General features: G+C 35.6%; 1 protein-coding gene across 1 annotated transcript in view; it reads left to right on the forward strand.

The window, feature by feature from the left end:
* Nucleotides 1-20,796, forward strand: part of CFAP47 (cilia and flagella associated protein 47) — a 543,896-nt gene that overhangs the window by 219,263 nt on the left and 303,837 nt on the right. Inside the window, exons 33-34 of the mRNA XM_042974584.1 lie at nt 1,709-1,901; nt 20,637-20,734. Coding sequence (XP_042830518.1) covers nt 1,709-1,901; nt 20,637-20,734 — 291 coding nt within the window. The remainder of the gene's footprint in view (nt 1-1,708; nt 1,902-20,636; nt 20,735-20,796) is intronic.

The raw sequence follows: 20,796 nt of genomic DNA on the forward strand, positions 1-20,796 counted from the left end.
AGCTTCTAAAAATTAAACTTTATCTGACTTTTGCAAATTCCTAAATTGTGCCTTTTTGGGATACATTTTTAGTTAAGGTTTACTAGAATAATTTATACACAGTTGAGAACATTCTGTGAAATTGTAGCAGACTAATGAAATTAAAATTTCACCTCATGTCATCTACATGCTGTTCAATTTTTTCATGGGGAAATACATCACATTTTTTCATTGCTATTCCATTTATTCATTATGAAACCAATCATTACTTTAAAAAAATGTTTATTTATTTTATTTAATTGTTTGGAGATGGAGAGTGAATTGGAGAGGGGCAGAGAAAGAGGGAGAGAGAGAATCCAGAGCAGGCTCTGTGCTGTCAGTGCAGAGCCCAACACAGGGCTCGATCTCACGAGTCGTGAGATCATGACCTGAGCAGAAACCAAGAGCCAGTCACTTAACCAACTGAGCCACCCAGGTGCCCTTAATCATTACTTTTAAAATATTATTGTCTTTAAACATGGTTGAATAATATAAGGGCATTTCCTGGTGGAATAACAGCTTGAATTTTAGGCCACACAGAAACACTGACAAATGCAGGTGTAATATTACCTTGTTCTTGGAAACTTTGGAAAAGGAATTAACTTTGGTAACATTTTTTTTAAGTTTATTTATTTATTTTGAGAGAGAAGAAGAGAGCTTGAGCAGGTCGGGGGCAGAGAGAGAGAAAGAGAGAGTCCCATGCAGGTTCCATGCTATTAGCGCAGAGCCTGATGCAGGGCTCAAACTCACAAACCATGAGATCATGAACTGATCTGAAATCTAGAGTTGGACACCTAACGGACTGATCCACCCAGATGCCTCATGTAGCATGTTTTAAATTGTTTTTCTACCTTTTACACTTTACCTTCTTAAATATTTTGAAATTCAGTCATTTTGGATTAAATATCTTTCTAAATGCACTTTAACTAGAGATTGCATTGCTTCGTTGTCATGTCCCTATTTCCAAGCACAGTAAGTGGCTTTGTGTCATGCACTCAGTACATAAGAATTGAATGAAGGAATGGATATACACCTTCTTACCTTTAAACTAGAATGCAGTTTGTGTTTGAAACATTTGTATTGCCTCAGTATCTAGTACAGAGGTTACCACAGGATTCTATACGGGCAATTTCTCCTCTACCTGGTGCTCAGACACTTAGATTATTTTTTGCCTTTTAATAGTTTGTCTTTAATCTCTTGTCATCTGACTATTCTCTCTTGCTTTTCATCACTGTTATCAATGTGCCTGCTTACAGTAGTTCTTTTCCTATTGTTATTTCTTGTGGCCTGGGAAATTAGATATCCCACTTACAACATTTTTCTATAAAATAATAGGCTTGGACTTAAAATGCACAAACAGGTTTTTATAAATTAAGGGAGAGACAGTTACCTTGCAGACTTTGAGACTTCACAGATTGTAGCTCAGGATATTTATATATGCATTGTGCTTGCTGGCCCACCTCCTTGAGGATTTCAAACAAAGGTGAAATTTGGACAGGCGAGTTGTGAGTTGTTATCGCATTGCTGTGACTTGCATCTTTATTGTAGGGCTTTTCCGATGCCTTCTTTTACTCTTGAATGGATGTAATCAACCAGAAAATACTGATGCCTTCCTTTATTTACTCTTCAAATATTAATTTTTAATTTTGCCATTCAGGTCTAGAAAAAGTTGTCTTTTTCCCAATTTCAGGTTCTGGTACTATCCCGGGTTGTACCACACTGCAGCAGTAATCTGCCCCCCATTCATGTGCAAAATTCACCAAAGGTCAATCCTTGTTTTGTATCCAGCAACATATATTCGAGTTCTGAAAGGATTCTGCTTAATTGGATGAACACAAATTATGAGAATGCCCGACATATTATATGGAAGAACTGTCCCAATGGTGAGCAATTTTTTTCTTTAAATAAATTATTACTAATTGTAGTATAACAACATAGAACTGGACTCAGAATCCATGGATTCGAGACCTGACTCTTTTCTGCAAAAAGGATTTCTTCATACCTTCAAGTTCAGTTTCCTTACATGTGAAATGGAAATAATAAAAGATGCTTCTTTAATTTATTTTGAAGAAGAAATGATAAAAATTTCATAGAGATGTTCTACAACTGAAAGATAGCCTTAACATCATTGCTGGCATTTTCAGCTCTATAAATTTAGGTGACACTGATCAAATCTTTTATGTACTTAGTTAATATCAAGTGGAATTTGATTAGAAAATGTCTTCCATGTCACTGTGATAGTCATGTTGGAAATCACTAAGTGCAATAATGCTTCATGAATCTAGGGGGAGGTTGGTCATATTAGGTCCAAGTACTAAGACTAGTTAATGGGTGTTCATACAGAGACCTGCTCCACTGTTTGGGTGGCCACTCCCTGGTTCTGTCCTTATGGAGTGAGGCTCTATAAACTTGCATCATAAGAGACTTCAGGTTTTCTTTTTTTCCTTTCAAAGTTCCAATTTGCTAGTATAGTGTATTTTTTTCCTTTATCATAAGCATCGATTGTAGTGACATGGAAGACAGAGTGCATGTTGGTTGTTTCTATGGCTAAAATTCAGCTCCCCCCTTCCAAGTACAAACAAACCTATTGAGTTCAGGATGGGTTGTGTTTTAATCATTTATTTTTTATGCTGAACTCTCAGAGTTTAAGCTTTAGAAGCAAGAAGATTTAAGAGTGTGATTTAAAATGAGGCTTTGCATTACAGTTGCTCTTAACTTGAAGGCATTACTTTAGCAAACATAGTGACATCAAGATTAAAATAGATATAGTGATACATTGGTATTAGGCAACAGTAAACATAGAATATTTTAGTAACTTCTAATTGACATGCTGATAATATCAAAACAATTGAATAAGATTCATATCTTATAAAACTGTATCTGGCCTTTGTTCAAAAAACAAAGTACAAATAATTAGGTTACTAAGGAGTAACACTTTAACCAGAGTAGTATAAAATATGTACGTATGTTAGAAATTAGTATATTCATTTGTTGGAAATTTTTTATGATTCTGTTTTTACCAACAAAACTGTCTATGCAAGTTAATTGCAAAGAGTTTGCTGCATTTTTTTAGAACAATACATTACAGGCACTGGCCTCTTTCTTGTTTTTTTGTTTTGTTTTTTAAACTCTGAGTTTTATGGCTTTACAAAGCCTTTTTTTGTGTTCCCTTCTACTTCCTTCTGCTTGGAGCATTATTTTTCTAGATATCTTCATGATTCTGTTTCTCACTTCATTCAAGTCCCTGCTCACATATCACTTTATCTGTAAGATATCGCAATACCCTCCCTAAAATAGCATGTCCTTCCATCCTTCTCTTTCTTCCTCTGTTTTTCTCAATAGCTTTTTTTCCAAATTATATATATAAAATCGAGAGTCTGTTTCCTCTAGTAGAATGTAAGTTTCTTAACAGAAACACTTTTCTCTGTTTTGTTGTTCACTGGTGTCTCAGAGCTTAGAACAGTGCCTGGAAGATAACAGATACCAAACACTGTTTGAGGAAATAAATGAATGCAGAAATGCGTGAATAAAGAGACACATTCAGGTTTCATACATTTTTCTACTCTATTCCAGATAATTGAGTATATATTAGCTTACCAGTTTGTACCTTCTGGTACATATTGCAGGAGTCAGGTTGAATGGTTGGGGTAGGAGGAGGCACTTTCCATGTTAATATGTACCTCACTACAGGTCCGTGTGCTTAGTAACTGTGGAAGTGCACGAGGAGAAGCTCTGTGAAAGATTTCACTTTGGTTAACTCAGACTGAGAAAAAGTCCTACTCCATTCCCCAGAATTATATCCGTCAACATTGATACTTATTCTACAGATCATCGCTCTGCTGGTAAAATCTGACCATGCTCACAACTTGGTGCGGTGGTGTTGTGGAGGGTAAAAGGATAGGGCTGCACCCCATACCTTTTGATTGAGAAACTCTTGAGGGTGAGGCCCTGCAATCTTTGTTTTATTAAGCCCTCCATGTGATTCTTCTTTTTTTTAATGTTTATTTCTTTTGGAGAGAGAGAGAGAGAGAGAGAGAGAGAGAGAGAGAGAGAGAGAGAGAGACAGCAAGCAGGGGAGGGACATAGAGAGAAGGGGGGCAGAGAATCCAAAGTGGACTGTGTGCTGACAGCAGAGAGCCGGATACGGGGGTCAAACTTACCAACTGTGAGATCCTGACCTGAGCCCAAATCAATAGTTGGATGTTTAATTGACTGAGCCACCCTTGTGCCCCATCTCCATGTGATTCTGATGCATACTAACCTATGAAGCAATTAGGCTATAGTATCACAAAAAGCGGTTTCATTAGTGCTTTTAAATTGTTCGCAGAATGGTATTTTTTTCACCAGTTATATTTCTTTAAAAAAATCTTTTTAATGTTTATTTCTGAGACAGAGAGAGACAGAGCATGAGTTGGGGGGGGGGGGGGCAGAGAGAGAGGGAGACACAGAATCAGAAGCAGGCTGCAGGCTCTGAGCTGTCAGCAAGGAGCCTGACGCGAGGCTCAAACTCACAAACCGTGAGATCATGACCTGAGCTGAAGTTGGTCGCTCAACCGACTGAGCCACCCAGGTGACCCTCACCAGTTATATTTCTGAAGTACCCCTCCTTTAAACAACAATTCCTCTGAAGAAGTAATGGCTGAAAATTTCCTCCAAATTAATGTCAGACCTCAAACTACAGATCCAGGAAGTTTGGGGAATACCAAGCAGGATAAATATCAAAAAACAAAAACAAACAAAAGAACTTAATACCTAGGAGTATTATATTCCAATTGCAGAAAATAAAACATAAAGAATCTTGAAAGAATCCAGAGGAAAATAAGAAAACATCTTACCTATAGAGGAGCTAAGGTAAGAATTACATCCAACTTCTCAGAAATCATGCACTCTGGGAGAGAGTAGAGTATTTAAAGTGTTGAAATGGAATAAAAGATACTAACCAAAAATTCTGTACCCTGTGAAATTATCTTTCAATAGTGAGGGAGAAAACATTGCAGACAATAGACAGTGGACCTTGCCTATAAATTTTTTGGGTAAACTGATTAGTTGGCAGCCTGCAGAGTCATCCTTATGGGCATTGTGCCCTTGATCAGCCTGATGGGGGAGCACATGAATTTTCTAGTTGTTTGTGGCTTTCCCAGAAACTCTTGAGGGTTTAACAGTGTTGTCAACATGACAGGTGGCTTCCTTATTACATATCTGCTGAGGTCTTTATCAACACCTCCACCTCAGTCAGGTCAGGTCTGACATACATTTCTCATGAGAATTTCTTTGTAATGATGTAGGAACTAGGAAGGGTGTGACAAGTGAGGGAGTCTTCCTCTGTCAAGCAGAGTATGGAGTAGTAAAGGTGCAGTCAGTTTGTTCAAAGGCCTGGCCAACCAGGGCTTTGAGTATCAGTGCAATGTATTAGGACTTCATTCTGTTGGCCTTGGAGAGTCACGGGAGTTGGCCAAGGTGATGACTGCTATGATAAAATGGGTGTTTGATCTGGTGGCCACAGCAAGTCCATGGAGTGAAGTGTGCTGAAGTCATATGCTTTTGATCAGCACACCCGAATTTAGCACTGAGGGGAGACTGAGATTTCTTAACCCTGCACTTTCTATGAATTTATTCAAGAGTACATGGTGCCAGGCAGCCAAAGTTTGGGAGTCTCCTTTCCTAACGATGTATAGTTGCTGGGAGACATTGTTAAAAAGTGAACAAAAACAAAAATAAGAATAAAGTTACCCATCTTATGTTTGAAAATTCTTTTTTGAAAAAATGTTTATTTATTTTTGAGAGAGAGAGAGAGAGAGAGAGAGAGCGAGCATGAGTAGGGGAGGGGCAGAGAGAGGGGGAGACACAGAATCCGAAGCAGGCTCCAGGCTCTGAGCTGTCAGTACAGAGCCTGACATGGGGCTCGAACCCACTAACTATGAGATCATGGCCTGATCCGAAGTTGAAAGCTTAACCAACTGAGCCACCCAGGCACCTGTTTGAAAATTCTTAATATGTGTAATTTGTTCTAAGAGTTGTGAACGTCAAAAAGCATTTTCTGTGTAATAAGTGAACACCTGTCTCATGTCAATAGGGGACCTTTTTAGGGCTTGCCAGATGTTACATTTGCCCTTATAGACTTATCCTCCTGTTCCTACTAGCTGTTTGTATTGTATGTGCTTAAGCCTTTTATCTTTAACACAATAGTTAATGTTTTTCAGTGATGAACCCTTTGTTCACACCTTAGTGACAGCTTCTTCTTCAGTAGATCATGCCTGTGATAAAGTATCCTCTTTGTTACTCTTTTGGACCCTTTTCTTCAATTGCTACATTTGATTGCTAATGGAAATTTTATCATCCTGTAATCACCTGGTGATTTTGAGAACAGCAACAGACCAGTTTTGTAACATAAAGTTTAATTTCTGAGAGGACTAAGTACTTTCATTTGACCGTACTTTTAACCAAATCCTGAGACTGGAACATTTTGAACTGTCTGTTCAAAGGAGCTTTGTTCTACAAAATAGTATCTATTATTTAACTGATGCTTATCTCAACATTTTTTTCGTGAAGTAACAGTTGTAGTTCTTATGAATGGAAAATACTGTTTTCTTTTTATTATTATTTTTAGTAGAAAAGAGTTATAAATATGCTGGCAACATTTATCTTTTATTTTATGTAGTCTAAAGGTGCCCCTGATTTCATTTATCATGGAATAGTTTGTTAAAGTAAACAATATTCAATACACATTTGGCAAATTATACTGGCCTTTTAATGCTATCTATTCTTACACCTAATGTAGTGTTGAGGTCTTAAATCTTTATGCATTGGTTGTTTCAAATGTGTCTAATGTTCAACTTCATTAAACCAGAAAATAGTTTTTATTTACAAAGAACTTTATATTTTTTAACAAGTTCCAAATTAGACCTTTAATGTTTAGCAGTAAATATTTATCATCAATGTTGCAAGCTTGAAATGCACATAGATAATAGAAATGGTATAATCTGGTATTTTAATGCTACATCTAGAATGTTTTATTTGGGAATGTGACTATCAGTCGGTGTGTAGAAGTCATGATTAGTGTGAAGCTCAACAATAAATTCAGAGAAATGCCAACCAGTCAAACAAATGTGACAATAGAAAGTTAAACCATTTCCAATGGATTATCAGTGTGGTTCAATAAATCAGGGCAAACCCAGGCAATAGCCACGTGTCCTGGAAAATGGAGGATGTAAAAATTCACCAACAACCAGACAACATTCTGTCTCTGTCTTTCATTTTCATACCTAGTCAGTCAATGCTTTCTAGCCAGACACCACTAGGAAGTCATCCACAACTGAACAAATTCCTTTCAATGCTCATTGCAATGAGAGAGACCACACATTATGGAAAGTCATGGGGAATCTCATAATAAAGGATACCGTGGAAGACATTATGGGATTTGTGCACTGGCTAGGTAAATTGGGGACAGGTTCAAGGAAACAGGGATTCACCTTGACTGTATGCTATAAGGGGCAGTGGTAATTCTATGAGTAACTTAATAAATTTTATCTAGAGGGAATAAGACTATAGTGAGGCTAATTCTTGTAATTGGTAGAGAAGCACTGATCACTCATATTAGCCAGGAGAGGGGGATGTTTGGTATTGTCAATCTTAAAAACAAAATAGCCGATGATGTTATGGATCAGATGAATTTGTTTGGGAATAGGAGAGGAATGACAATTCTGGACAAGCCAACTGTGGCAAACTGTAGGCAAATATGAAGAGACAAAGGGAAGGTCAACTTTTACTAGGTTGAGGAGGAAATTGGGGAGGGTTGTTTTGAACAGAAATTCATTGGAGAAGAAAAAGAGTTTGAGGTTGTGGAAGTTTCCCTTGGTTACAGGCGAAAGCGCATTATTGCTGGGGCAGAGAGGCACCTTCCTTCTTTTTCTTAAAAGCAGGAGATAAAATGCTTCCTTTTTCTGCTGGTTATGCAGGCTGCAGCAAGTGGTGTGGTACATATATTGATTCCCTCTTCAAAGCTTCCCCAACTCAATATTAAATGAAGTTCCCTTTCCTCGTTTTCACAGTATTTGGTAGTATGACAATTAAAGGACTAAAATTTTTACATATAATGGTTTATTTAATCGTCAAAACAAGCCACATGATCAGATAGCTGTTATTACTATTAACAGGAAAACTGAAGCAGAGAGGTTAATTTATTTCCCTAGGAAAATGTGGGATTTGAATCCAAGCAGTTTGACCTCCAAGGCTCATGCTAAGTACCACTGTGTGATGCCGCTGGTTCAAAATGTTAACTCTTATTTAGCTGAGATCTGTGCAATGCTTGCAGATTCTTTCTTGATGTCCAGAGAGATGTCTCATTTCCTTTTTCATTCACAACAGTGGTTTTTCAAATCTGGATGCCATTTTGTAATCACCTGGGCAAACAAACAAACAAACAAACAAATAAATAAATGGGTGCCCCACGCCAGGACAACTGAAACTGAATCTTTGGGGTATTGTCTGTACATGTGCAGCTTTTAAAAGCTTTTTAGGGGTTCTGATGCACAGTGAAGGTTAAAAACTCCACTGTGTGCAAATCTAGAAATAGGAAATAAGATGAAATAGTGCAGAGGTACCCTGTAACATAAATATTCATTGACCAAGAGAAATACTATTTCCTAAAGTATGTCTCAAATTTAAAAGATGAAACATATGAATAACATTCTGAATTCTGAGGATTTTTTGGTTTTGTTGTTATGCATTGTGATTTTACATAGCATCGAAAATCATTGCTATTACAGGTAGGATCATTCTTACTCTCATTTCCTCTCGCCTTTCTGCCTGAGTGTCATCATTTTGTTCATTATGCCTATATTGTCACTATTTATAACACTTATATTCGATTCTGTCAGTGTTCTGTTATGTGTCATTTTACCTGAATTCTCCAATTTTATTTATTTTTCAACTGAAATATTGGATGGCTGGATTTCTTAATTATTTTGTTTTTCTAAAAAAAACTCTTTTTAAGGGTAAATATCTTCTTTTTTTAAATACGTGACTGACATCTTGACTGGGAATAAAATATGAGTGTTATTCTTTATTTTTCTCTGTGCTGTAGGGACAGTATTCCATTGTGTTATGTCTAGAAAATAGCTTGGAAAATTGGAGATCAGGCTGATAACTCCTACCCTATAAGTGACTTGCTTTGTTTGGCTCTAAGCTTTTTTATATTCACAAAATGGGTGGCGTGTACAAGAGGATGAAACCTGCTCAAAAACATTTCTTTTGTAAATTTGGCATGTGAGGTATTTCTTGTATTCTTTTTGAAGTTAAAGTTATTGGTTGAAACTGAGTCATGAAGAGGCTTTTTTCTTTTTTTTTTTTTAAAGAAAATCGTAGAAATTAATCTTTATTTACAAGATACTGCGAGATATGAGTTGTTTTGTTTTGTTTTTAAAGAAAAGTGTAGAATGAAGAGACTTTTTCTAACCTTTCATTAACTTGGATGATTTTGTATTGTACCTGATCTTTTTCATACTTAGGCAGAATACATTCAACATTTCATCATTAATTATGGTATTCACTCTACAATTACTCTGTAGATTATGTTCTGGAATTTATATCCTTTCAGTTTTCTGGGAATTTTTATAAAGAATACTATTTAATTGTATTCTATTTAATTGTATATATTATATACAGTTGACCCTTGAACAAATGGTTTTGAACTGTGCAAGTCCACTTCTATGTGGATTCTTTTTTTGATAAATGCAGTACTGTAAGTGTATTTTCTCTTCCTTATGATTTTCTTAATCACATTTTCTTTTTACTAGCTTACTTTATCGTAAGAATACAATATATAATACATATACAAAATATGGGTGAATCGACTGTTTATTTTTTCAGTAAAGCTTCTGGTCAATACTAGGCTATTGGTAGTTATGTTTTGAAGGAGTCAAAAGTTATATACAGATTTTCAATGCACAGGGTTTAGTGCCCCAAACCCCATATTGTTCATTGGTCAACTGTATATCTATCTATCTATCTATCTATCTACCTACCTATCTTACAATAGTATGTTAAATTGATTTTTAAATGCAAATTAACCTGCATTGCTGGCACAAATTCAATTTTGTTACAGTAGCTAATCTGTTTTTAATACCTTGCTAGATTAGTTTACTAATACAGTAAAACCTTGGATTGTGTAACTTGTTCTGCGAGTGTTTTGCAAGACGAGCAAACATTTCTCATAAATTTTAACTTGATAAATGAGCAGTGTCTTGCAATACAAGTAGTATGTGAGGCTGAACGTCACACAGTAACAAGTGAGCCAATGGTTCTGGAAATTCACTTTGATATACAAGTGCTTTAGATTACAAGCAAGTTTCTCAAATGAATTATGCTTGCAAACCAAGGTTTTATTGTGTTTAAAATTTTTGCTTTAGTTTACATGAGTGAAGATTTGTAATTATTTTATAGTACTTTTTAGTTTTTTGTTTTAATTTTATGCAAATATCAACAATTGTAACCTATTCCCTCCTTGTAGACTTCAAAAGAGTTTCTAGAAAATTGGAATTGCTTGTTTCTTAAATTTTATAGAATTTACTGGTAAAACTATCTGGACCTGTTATTTCTTTTGTGAGATGATTTTAAATGATTAAACCAATTCCTTAATTGTTATAGGATAATTTTTATTTTCTACTCTCCATTAAGATTATGTAGCACATGAAATTAATGAATTTCATCTAAATTGCAAGAATATTAGCATAATATTATTCATAGTTTATTGTATTTGTTCTCTCATATGGAACTGCTGTGATTCTTTTTTATTTTCAATATTGATTTATTATACTTCTATTTTTTTTAAGTTTGTTTTTGAGAGAGAAAGAGAGACAGTGCAGGGGAGGGACAGAGACAGACACAGAGGGTCTGAAGAGGGATCTGTGCTGACAGCAGAGAGCCTGATGCGGGGCTTGAACTCATTAACCATGAGATCATGACTTGAGCGGAAGTCAGAAGTTTAACTGACTGAGCCATCTAGATGCCCCAGTATACTTCTTGTTTTTTTAAATCAGTCTTTGTCCATGGTAATTATCAGCTTATTACATGAGATTCTTTATTTTCTTTCTAGTTTAATGATGCACTTAATATGGAAGTTCTACCAAATATTTTATACATTACCTTAATCTCATGTGGTTGATCTTATAATTATTTAGCATTCACATATCTTCATAATTCAGAAGCAAAATGATTTTTGCATTAAAGTACATATTATATTGTATTTCTAAAGTGTTTTAAAGTAATTAAAAATGCACTGTTATCTGTTATAAATGTAAGCACAAAACTCCTCAAAAATACTAGCAAATAGAATCCAACAGCATTTTAAAAGGATTAAACAAAATTACTAGGTGAGATTCATCCCAGGTGCAAGATCGGTTTAATATATACATTCCAATCAATGTGATACTCCACATTAATAGAATATAAAGAAAAATAAAAGAGACCATTTCAAAGGATACAGCAACAATGGAATCATATATCCAGCAGGAGACTTATACCAAGAATATATAAAAATACAACTGAACAATAAAAGAATAACCCAATTAAAAAGAAAAAAAAAGGAGATACTCAGATGGCCAACGAGCACATGAAAAGACACTCAATAGCATTAGTCATTAGGGAAATGCAAAACAAAACCCCAATGAAATAGCACTTGACACCAACTTAGATGACTAATTTTTTTTTTTTAAAGGAAAGAAACACTATAACAAGTACTGGGAAAGATTTATAGAAATTGGAACCTTATATGCTGCTATAAAGATTATAAATGGTACAAACTGCTATGGAAAACAGTTTAATGTTCAACAGTTTAACATTTCTTAAAGTGTTAAAAAATAGATTGATTCAGCATTTCCACTCATTGGTTTATACTCAGAATTATTGAAAAAATATATATTCACACAAAAATTCCTATATAAATATTAATAGCAGCATTATTCATGATATCCAAAAAGTGGAAGCAAAGCAAATGCCCATAAACTGATGAATAGATAAACAAAATGTGGTATATATATAATGGAATGTTACTCAGCTATAAAAAGAAATCAAACAGGGGCACCTGGGTGGCTCAGTCGGTTGAGCATCCAACTTCGGCTCAGGTCATGATCTCATGGTTCATGGGTTTGAGCCCCGTGTTCAGGCTCTGTGCTAATAGCTCAGAGTCTGGAGCCTGTGTCTCCCTCCTCTCTGCCTCTCCCTCGCTGGCACTCTCTCTGTCTCAAAAATAAATAAATGTTAAAAAATATTAAAAAACAGAAATGAAACATTGATACATGCTATAGCATGGATGAACCTCAAAGGCATTATGGTAAGTTATTATGGCTTCTTTAAAGCCATAGCACAAAAGGGCACATATTTTGATTCCATATCTATATGTTTAGAACAGGCAAATCCATGGTGACTGAAAATAGGTCAGTTTTTTGTTTTTTGTTTTTTGTTTTTCCAGTGGAAGAGAGAAGAGGGAAAGGGGGAATGACAGCTAATAGGTATGGGATTTCCTTATGTATTGATAAAAATGTTCTAAAATTAAATAGTGGTGGTGATCATACAGCTCTGTAAATATATTAAACATTAATGAATAGGACATTTGAATTGGGTGAAATTTATGTTATATGAGTTACATATCAATAAAGCTGTTATAAAACTGTATTATTTTAATCATCTAAAATATAATTTAAATAATCATGTTTATAAAAATAGTATGTGTATTTATACCTTTAATGCATGAAATGATTCAGTTTTATTTTTAACAGTCATATCTCTAATTCATAACACTATTTAGAATTATTTTAGTATTTCTGAATATCTGAAGTAATATGATATAAAAACAGGGAGAAATATAACTTCCGAGTTACAATTTAAAAAAATTTCCGAGGATGCCTGGGTGGCTCAGTCGGTTGTGATGTCCGACTTTGGCTCAAGTCATGATCTCATGGTTTGTGAGTTTGAGTCCCACGTCGGGCTTGCAGCTCAGTGTGGAGCCTGCTTCAGATCCTGTGTCTCCCTCACTGTCTGCCCCTCCCCTGCTTTTGGTCTCTCTCTCAAAAATAAAATAAACATTAAAAAAAACCCTCCAGTCCTTTTTGGAGTTCCATATCTCTCCCCCTGTACAGTAGTCTTAAATAACGTCTTTGCCTGTTAAAAAAGAAAATTTCTGAATTTTCTCTTTCCTGATAAAGGAGGACTAGATGAGCTTGCTCCTTCTCTCTCTAAAAAACAACCCTAGACCAACACTTCTCAGGTGGTAATATGAATATAACTCACTTGGAGTTTTTGCTAAACTTTTTATGTTTTAGGAGTTTTTGTGTGGGGCCTGAAATTCTGCGTTTGTGACAAGGTTCCATTTCATGAAGTTGCTGCTGATTCACATAGCACACTTTGAGTAGCAAAATCTTGGATTATAGTAGAGAGAATAGCCTAGATCAACAGAATTAACAGCAAACTAAAAAAGCCGAGAAATCCTTGATATACCTCAACCTGTGGTAAGCTGTGGTACGGGCGTGGTAGCAGCCTTGTGTATGAATGACAGGCTACAGGTGTGGGATCAGATTAAGAAAGTGTGGTTCTTACTTCTTTTCAACACTGTTCCGGAGGATTATTGCCATCCTGTTCACACAGACAGCCATGTTTGAACAGCAAAAATGCATGCCAAGTGCTGCTTAAGAAGTAATAACAAAGCAGTTCCGAAGTAGTAATGGGTTGAAGAAAAATAGGTGCCACTGTTTTTCTACTCAGGGAGGTAGAAGACTGGGAAGACTTTCGTTCCATCCTTAAAATAACAGCAAAAACATATACATAACATCAGCCAAAAACATACAAATACCAAATTCCCAAATGTTTTAAGCTCCCTTAGGAAGCTAAGGTTGTAGGGCAACAAAGTAGCCTAAAGTTCAAGGAGGAGGTGTTTACAGGAAGAAATGGCATGATAACAATTGTCTACTTGTAGTAGAGACAGCTAGGCACTGATAAGAGATGAGGTAGGATGGTTGGTGAATTGGTAGATACCAAGAGTACAGTCCTGAGAGAGCATGAAGTCCCTAGGGGCCCCAGCATTAGGGAGAGTCTGCATCTTCTTGCAGGGTTTTACTCCACAAACCTCACTGGTTGCTCAGGGAATTGACTATGGAGTGAGTCTGGAGAATGTATTCCTCTTGGCATAGACCTGGGGGAAGGGCATGCAATTCACCCAATGCCTCTGTTCCCTATAGAACAAAAACAGTAATCTATGGGCAGAAGGACCACACATGCACCCATGGTGAAATCTCACTGGAGCTGAAAAAAGAAATGAAAAATAATAATAACAACACTACCAACAGCAAACCACCTCTACCCCTGGGAAAGGGGCTGAAATTCAATATGACAGTCAAGTAGAAAATCCCAAAGAATCTATAAGAAATCTCCTAGAATCAGTACAGTTTGCCATGGTTGTAGGATGGATATATAATCAGTATATAAAAATAAATTGTTTCTATATAGTGGCCGCAAACAGTTGGAATTTGCAATAAAAAAATATAAGCACTGGGTGTTATATGTAAATGATAAATCGCTAAATTCAACTCCTGAAAACAGTATTACATTATATGTTAACTAGCTAGAATTTAAATAAAAACTGTATCTCTCTCTCTCTCTGTGTGTGTAATAAAACACTTAAGTATGAATTCAGTGAAATATATGCAGAATATATATACTGAACGTTAAAAAATAGTGAGGAAAGTAAAAGGACTAAATAAATAGAGAAATATACCATGCACATAGAACTGGAAGACACAATATTAAGATAATTTTTGTTGGCTTTGCCAAATTGATCTATAGATTCAATGTAACCCTAGTGAAAATCCTACCTCACTTTTTTTAGTAGGTATCAATAAGTTGACCCTAAAATGTACTTGAGAATTTTGGGGATGAAACTTTTCTGTATGGAAATGTGGTAAATACGTGACAACACATCCCTCAAAATCCTAGAAGTGTACACTACTAAGAATGAATGTTAGTGCATGTAGTTTTTTTTTTGTTTTTTTAATCAGCCACGACATAGAAGTAATCCAGGATTGAATGCAGACTGTGTCAAATGAATCTAGCTGCATTACAAATGTTTGACAACCTCGTTGACTATAATGGAGAAGAAAGGTGCTGACTAAATTGTCTTTTGAAAGCAATGTCACAACTGCATACTCTAGAACTAAAGACAAAAAGATCTGTACATGCACATGATACTCTGCTTTCTTGCAGGAGTACGGGTTTGCAATTCCAAAATTATATTTATACTAGAGTTGAACAAATAAGTAAATATGTTGTCGGTAACAAAAGCCAGGTTTTTCACTCTTGAAGAGTGAAGTTAGGAATAAGGAAGGGGGGCCGCCTGGGTGGCTCATTGGGTTAAGCGTCCAACTCCTGGTTTTGGCTCAGGTCATGATCTTGCTGCTTCATGGGTTCGAGCCCTGTGTTGGGCTCTGTGCTGGCAGCATGGAGCCTGCTTAGGATTCTCTCTCTCCCTCTCTCTCTGTGCCTCCCCCACTCGTGCTGTCTCTGTCTCTCTGGAAATAAATAAATTAACTTTAAAAATTAAAAAAAAAAAGAAATAAGGAAAAGAGGAAGGTCATAATGAGTCCTTTGGTGCTGATTGCAGTTGGTGGAGTTGGAAGTAACAGTGTAACAGTTTTTGCTATATTGTAATCTATTTATTGGCTTCTAGTTAGGAGATTTTTCATGAGTTGTTTTCCTGTTATGGGTGTGATCTATCCTTAACAAGATGTTAAATCCCTTTAGAGGAATTTCTGTCTCTTCTCTAATATTGATACAAGATGACATTGGGATATTTAGAGGACATGGTCCATATCAAATACTTCATGACTGATTCACTATCAACTTGAAAGCCTAGTAAATTGTCTTTTTCAGATTAAAGTTAGAATTGCTTCCAATTTTTAAAAAATGAGACCCTTTGCTTTTATTAAAAGCCATAGGTGGTCCATATACATTTAAGAGAAGCACATTTAGGTTATAAATATTCAGTCAACCAGAAATGAGCATTTTAAACTCATTACCTTGCCTCACATCTTATATCAGATACACAGTTATTTATAGGTTTTTATCAGGAAAAAATACTTTGAAATATATAACAGAAAATGTTGTTTGCTATGTACTAGTTGAAAATTTCTAGTGATCTTTGTTTGATAGACTGATTTTGCAATAATATGCTATAGAACTCCAATTGATCAACTGTTTAATGTTGTAGCATCTCAGATGAAAACATACCAGGCACTGTTTTTGTGAAGTATCTAGGACATCTGTTGCTCCCGGGAAATCTGTCTTCCAGTTCCAGATGTAAAGCAATCTTGTTTTGTGAAGTTAATATACATATCATGAACATATCTTACCATAGTTTCTTCTTCACAGAAAGTGAGAGTCAAGGAATTTGAGGGTATTTGTGAAGACTGCCAGTGTTTCCCCTTGATTTCAGATAAGACATCATCTCAGACCTTTAAGAATTAAGCCATTTGGAATACTTGTTTGTTGCTTTTGTTTTCTTTTCAAGTTCTTAATTTTAATCCCAATTAGTTAATATACAGTGCTATACTAGCTTCAGACGTACAACATAGTGATTCAACAACTAAGTACATCACCTGGTGCTCATCAAGACAAGTGCACTCCTTAATCCCCATCAACTACTCAACCTACCTCCCCACCCTCACTCCCCCAGCAACCACCAATTTGTTCTCTGTAATCAAGAGTCTGTCTCTTGGTTTCTCTCTCTCTCTCTCTCTCTCTTTTCTCTTTGCTCATTTGTTTTGTTTTTCACATTCTACACATGAATGAAATTACATGGCAACCAATCCTCTCTGACCCATTTTGCTCAGCATAATACTCACTAACTCCATCCACATTGTTGCAAATGGCAAGATTTCATTCTTTTTTTTAGGCTGAGTAATATTCTATATATCACATCTTCTTTATACATTCATCAGTTGGTGGACACTTGGACTGCTTCCATATGTTGGCTATTGCAAATAAAGCTGCTATAAATGTAGGGGTGCATGCATCACTTTGAATTATTGTTTTTGTATTCTTTGGGTAAATACTCAGTAGTGCCATTACTGGATGATAGGGTAGTCCGATTTTTAACTTTTTGAGGGACCTCCATGTTGTTTTCTACAGTGGCTGCCCCAGTTTGTGTTCCCACCAATAATGCACAAGGGTTCTTTTTTTTCCACACGATCGCCAACACCTACTGTTTCTTGTGTTGTGTGATTTTAGCCATTCTAACAGGTGTAAGGTGATACCTCATTGTAATTTTGATTGTATTTCCCTCATGGTAAGTGATGATGAACATCTTTTCATGTGTCTTTTGGCCATCTGTATGTCTTCTTTTGAGAAATATCTATTATGTCTTCTGCCCATTTTTAACTGAATTAGTTTTTGGGTGTTGAGTTGTATATGTTCTTTATATATTTTAGATACTAATCCTTTCCAATTATCATTTGCACATATTTTCTCCCATTCTGTAGGCTGCCTTTTAGTTTTGTTTATTCTTTCCTTTGCTGTGCAGAAAGTTTTTTATTTTGATGCAGTCCCAAGTTTGTTTTTGCTTTTGTTTCCCTTGCCTCAGGAGACATATCTAGGAAAAAGTTGCTACGGCCAGTGTCAAAGAGGTTACTGCCTGTGTTCTCTTCTAGGGTTTTTATGGTTTCAGGTCTCACATTAAAGTCTTTCATCCATTTTGAATTTATTTTTGTGTATGGTATAAGAAAGTAGTCCAGTTTCTTTCTTTTCCATGCTGCTGTCCAGTTTTCCCAGCACCATTTGTTGAAGAAACTATCCTTTTCTCATTAGATGTTCTTTGCTGCTTGGTCAAAGATTACTTGACCACACAGTTGTAGGTTTATTTCTGGATTTCCTATTTTGTTCTTTTGATATATGTATCTTTTTTGTGTGTGTGCTCGTACCATACTGTTTTGATCATTACTGCTTTGTAATATAACTTGAAGTCCGGAATTGTGATGCCTCTAGATGTGCTATTCTTTTACAAGGTTGCTTTGGCTGTTTGGGGTCTTTTGTCGTTCCATACAAATTTTAGGATTGTTTTTTCTAGTGCTGTGATCAATGCTGTTGGTATGTTCATTAGGGTTGATTTAAATGTGTAGATTACTTTGGATAGTATAGACATCTTAATAATATTTTTACTTCCAATCCTTGAGCATGGAATGTCTTTCCATTTCCTAGTGTCATCTTCAATATCTTTCATCACTATTTTATAGTATAGGCCTTTCACCTCTTTGGATAGACTTCTTCATAGGTATCTTACTGGTTTTTGTGTACTTGTAAATAAGGCTGATTCCTTAATTTCTCTTTCTGCTGCTTCATTATTGGTGTATAGAAATGCAACATATTTATATAGATTGATTTTATGTCCTGCAACTTAACTGAATTCATTTATCAATTCTAGCTGTTTTTTTCATGGAGTCTTTTGGGTTTTCTCTATATAGTATCATATCATCTGCAAATAGTGAAAGTTTAACATCTTCCTTACTGATGTGGATGCTTTTTATTTGTTTTTGTTGTCTGATTGCTGTGGCTAGGACTTACAGTACTATGGGATAGAAGTAGTTAGAGTGGGGCTCTTGGGTGGCTCATTCGGTTAAGCATCCAACTCTTCATTTCATCTCAGGTCCTGATCTCATGGTTTTTGAAATTAGCCCTGTGTCAGGCCCTGTGCTGACAGTGTGGAGCCTGCTTGGGATTCTCTCTCCTTCTCTCTCTGCCCCTCCCCTACATGTGTGCTCCCCTCAAAAATAAATAAATAAACATTTTTTAAAAAAGAGAAGTAGTGAGAGTGGATATAGCTGTCTTGTTCTCATCCATAGAGGAAAACTTCTCAGTGTTTCCCTTTTAAGGATCATGTTAGCAGTGCGTTTTTCAAAGATGGCCTCTATTATGTTGAGGTATGTTTCCTCTAAACCTGTTTTGTTAAGGGTTTTATCATGAATGGATATTGTTCTTTGTCAAATGCTTTTTCTGCATTTATTGAAATGATCATACGGTTCTTATCCTTCATCTTATTGATGTGATGTATCATATTGATTGATTTGCAAATATTGAGCTACTCTTGTAACCTATGTAACACAATGATGTGTTCATTGATATAAGTGGGGTACTAAAGTCCCTTACTATTATTGTATTATTGATCCATTCCTTTATGTTTATTATTAAACTGTTTTATGTATTTGGGTGCTTTTGTGTTGGGTGCATAAATATTTACAATTGTTTTATTTTTTTATTGCTTCCCTTATTCTTATATAGTATCCTTATTTGTCTCTTGTTACATTCTTTGTTTTAATGTCTAGTTTGTCCAGTACCTTTTGGAAACTTTTTAGAAAAAAGGCAATGTCTCATTCAACATAGCAAAACTTTCTGGTGTTTATGTCACCGTTTTTTCCTCCCTAATATAGGACAATCTTTAAGATATTTACCACATATCTAGATATTTTCACTTTGGTTTTAGTCTCAGTGTAGCAGTCATCTCTGTAACTGACCCATTCCTTTCATTACCCCTCCATCTTCTATTAACTTTTATAGATAAATTCTGGTTTCTTTAAGCCATAAATCTCCAACCCTTTCCGCATACTACCAAATCTGGATTAATTTCTTCAACAGTTAGGGAAACTGGCACCTAAACTTTAGAGTTACAGGAAACCTCATGCCTTCTGAGTCGCCTTCCCCATGTTGATGATCATTGATCAAACATTTGAATGCTAGGGTACTCAAGAGAATGACTAATGTTGAAATACTGGAATGTTCTTCCATTGCTGCATGGTAATATATTCTTCAGAGTTCTTCAATTAGAAATAAAGGGACCAGGGGTGCCTGAGTGGCACAGTCAGTTGAGCATCTTGATTTCAGCTCAAGTTATGATCCCAGCGTCATGGGGTTGAGCCCCACGTTGGTCTCCATGCTGAATGTGGAGCCTGCTTAAGATTCTCTCTCTCTGTCTCTCTTCCTCTGCCCCTCTCCCCTGCTAGCTCTTTCTCCATATCTAAAAAATAAAAAACAACAAAATAAAAATGAAGAAACCAGTTTTCAGTTGCTTATAAAACCCTACAGATATATTTCATGTATTAAGCTTCTGAGTTTTATATTTTGCCTTTATTTGCAAAATAGTATTTTTTTCTTTTTCAAGCAAAGGCAATTTTTCTTACTGTTGCTCAAATTTTAATAAGATAGCACTTATGCTTTTTTCCCCCACTTTTCCCATTTTTCTTTTTTTCATCAGTCCATTTTCCTTTTGAAGGAATAGAAAATTCCAGATTATTTCCCTCTTCTTTTGTGTGTCACTTTGGAAGAAAATCTCTCAAGGACTGTGATTCCTTGAAAACCAGAGAAATAAAGCCAGGCACATGTTCTCTTTTCCTTTATGTTTGAACTGTCCACTAAATATCTCCATAGTGTGAATGATTTTGAAAGCATTTCTTTTCTGTAATGTCTGTCAATTTTAAATATATTCTGCATTATACAGTGATAAGATCAGAATACATTTAGACAGTACCATAAGTTATCTTTCTAGAAAAGCATAACTAATGTTATATTTACTCTCTTTTTTGTGACAGGAGTTATTCCCTCTGAGAGATGGATAGTAAATTTTGACCAGGACCTTTTAGATGGCCTTGTTTTTGCAACACAATTGGGAGCCTATTGTCCATTTTTGGTAAGAGTCATTTTTATGCAGAATGGTATTTATTATTTGAAAGAACTTAGTAATTAAAATTC

The sequence above is a fragment of the Panthera tigris genome, chromosome X (assembly GCF_018350195.1).
Source record: "Panthera tigris isolate Pti1 chromosome X, P.tigris_Pti1_mat1.1, whole genome shotgun sequence".
NCBI classification, from domain to species: domain Eukaryota; kingdom Metazoa; phylum Chordata; class Mammalia; order Carnivora; family Felidae; genus Panthera; species Panthera tigris.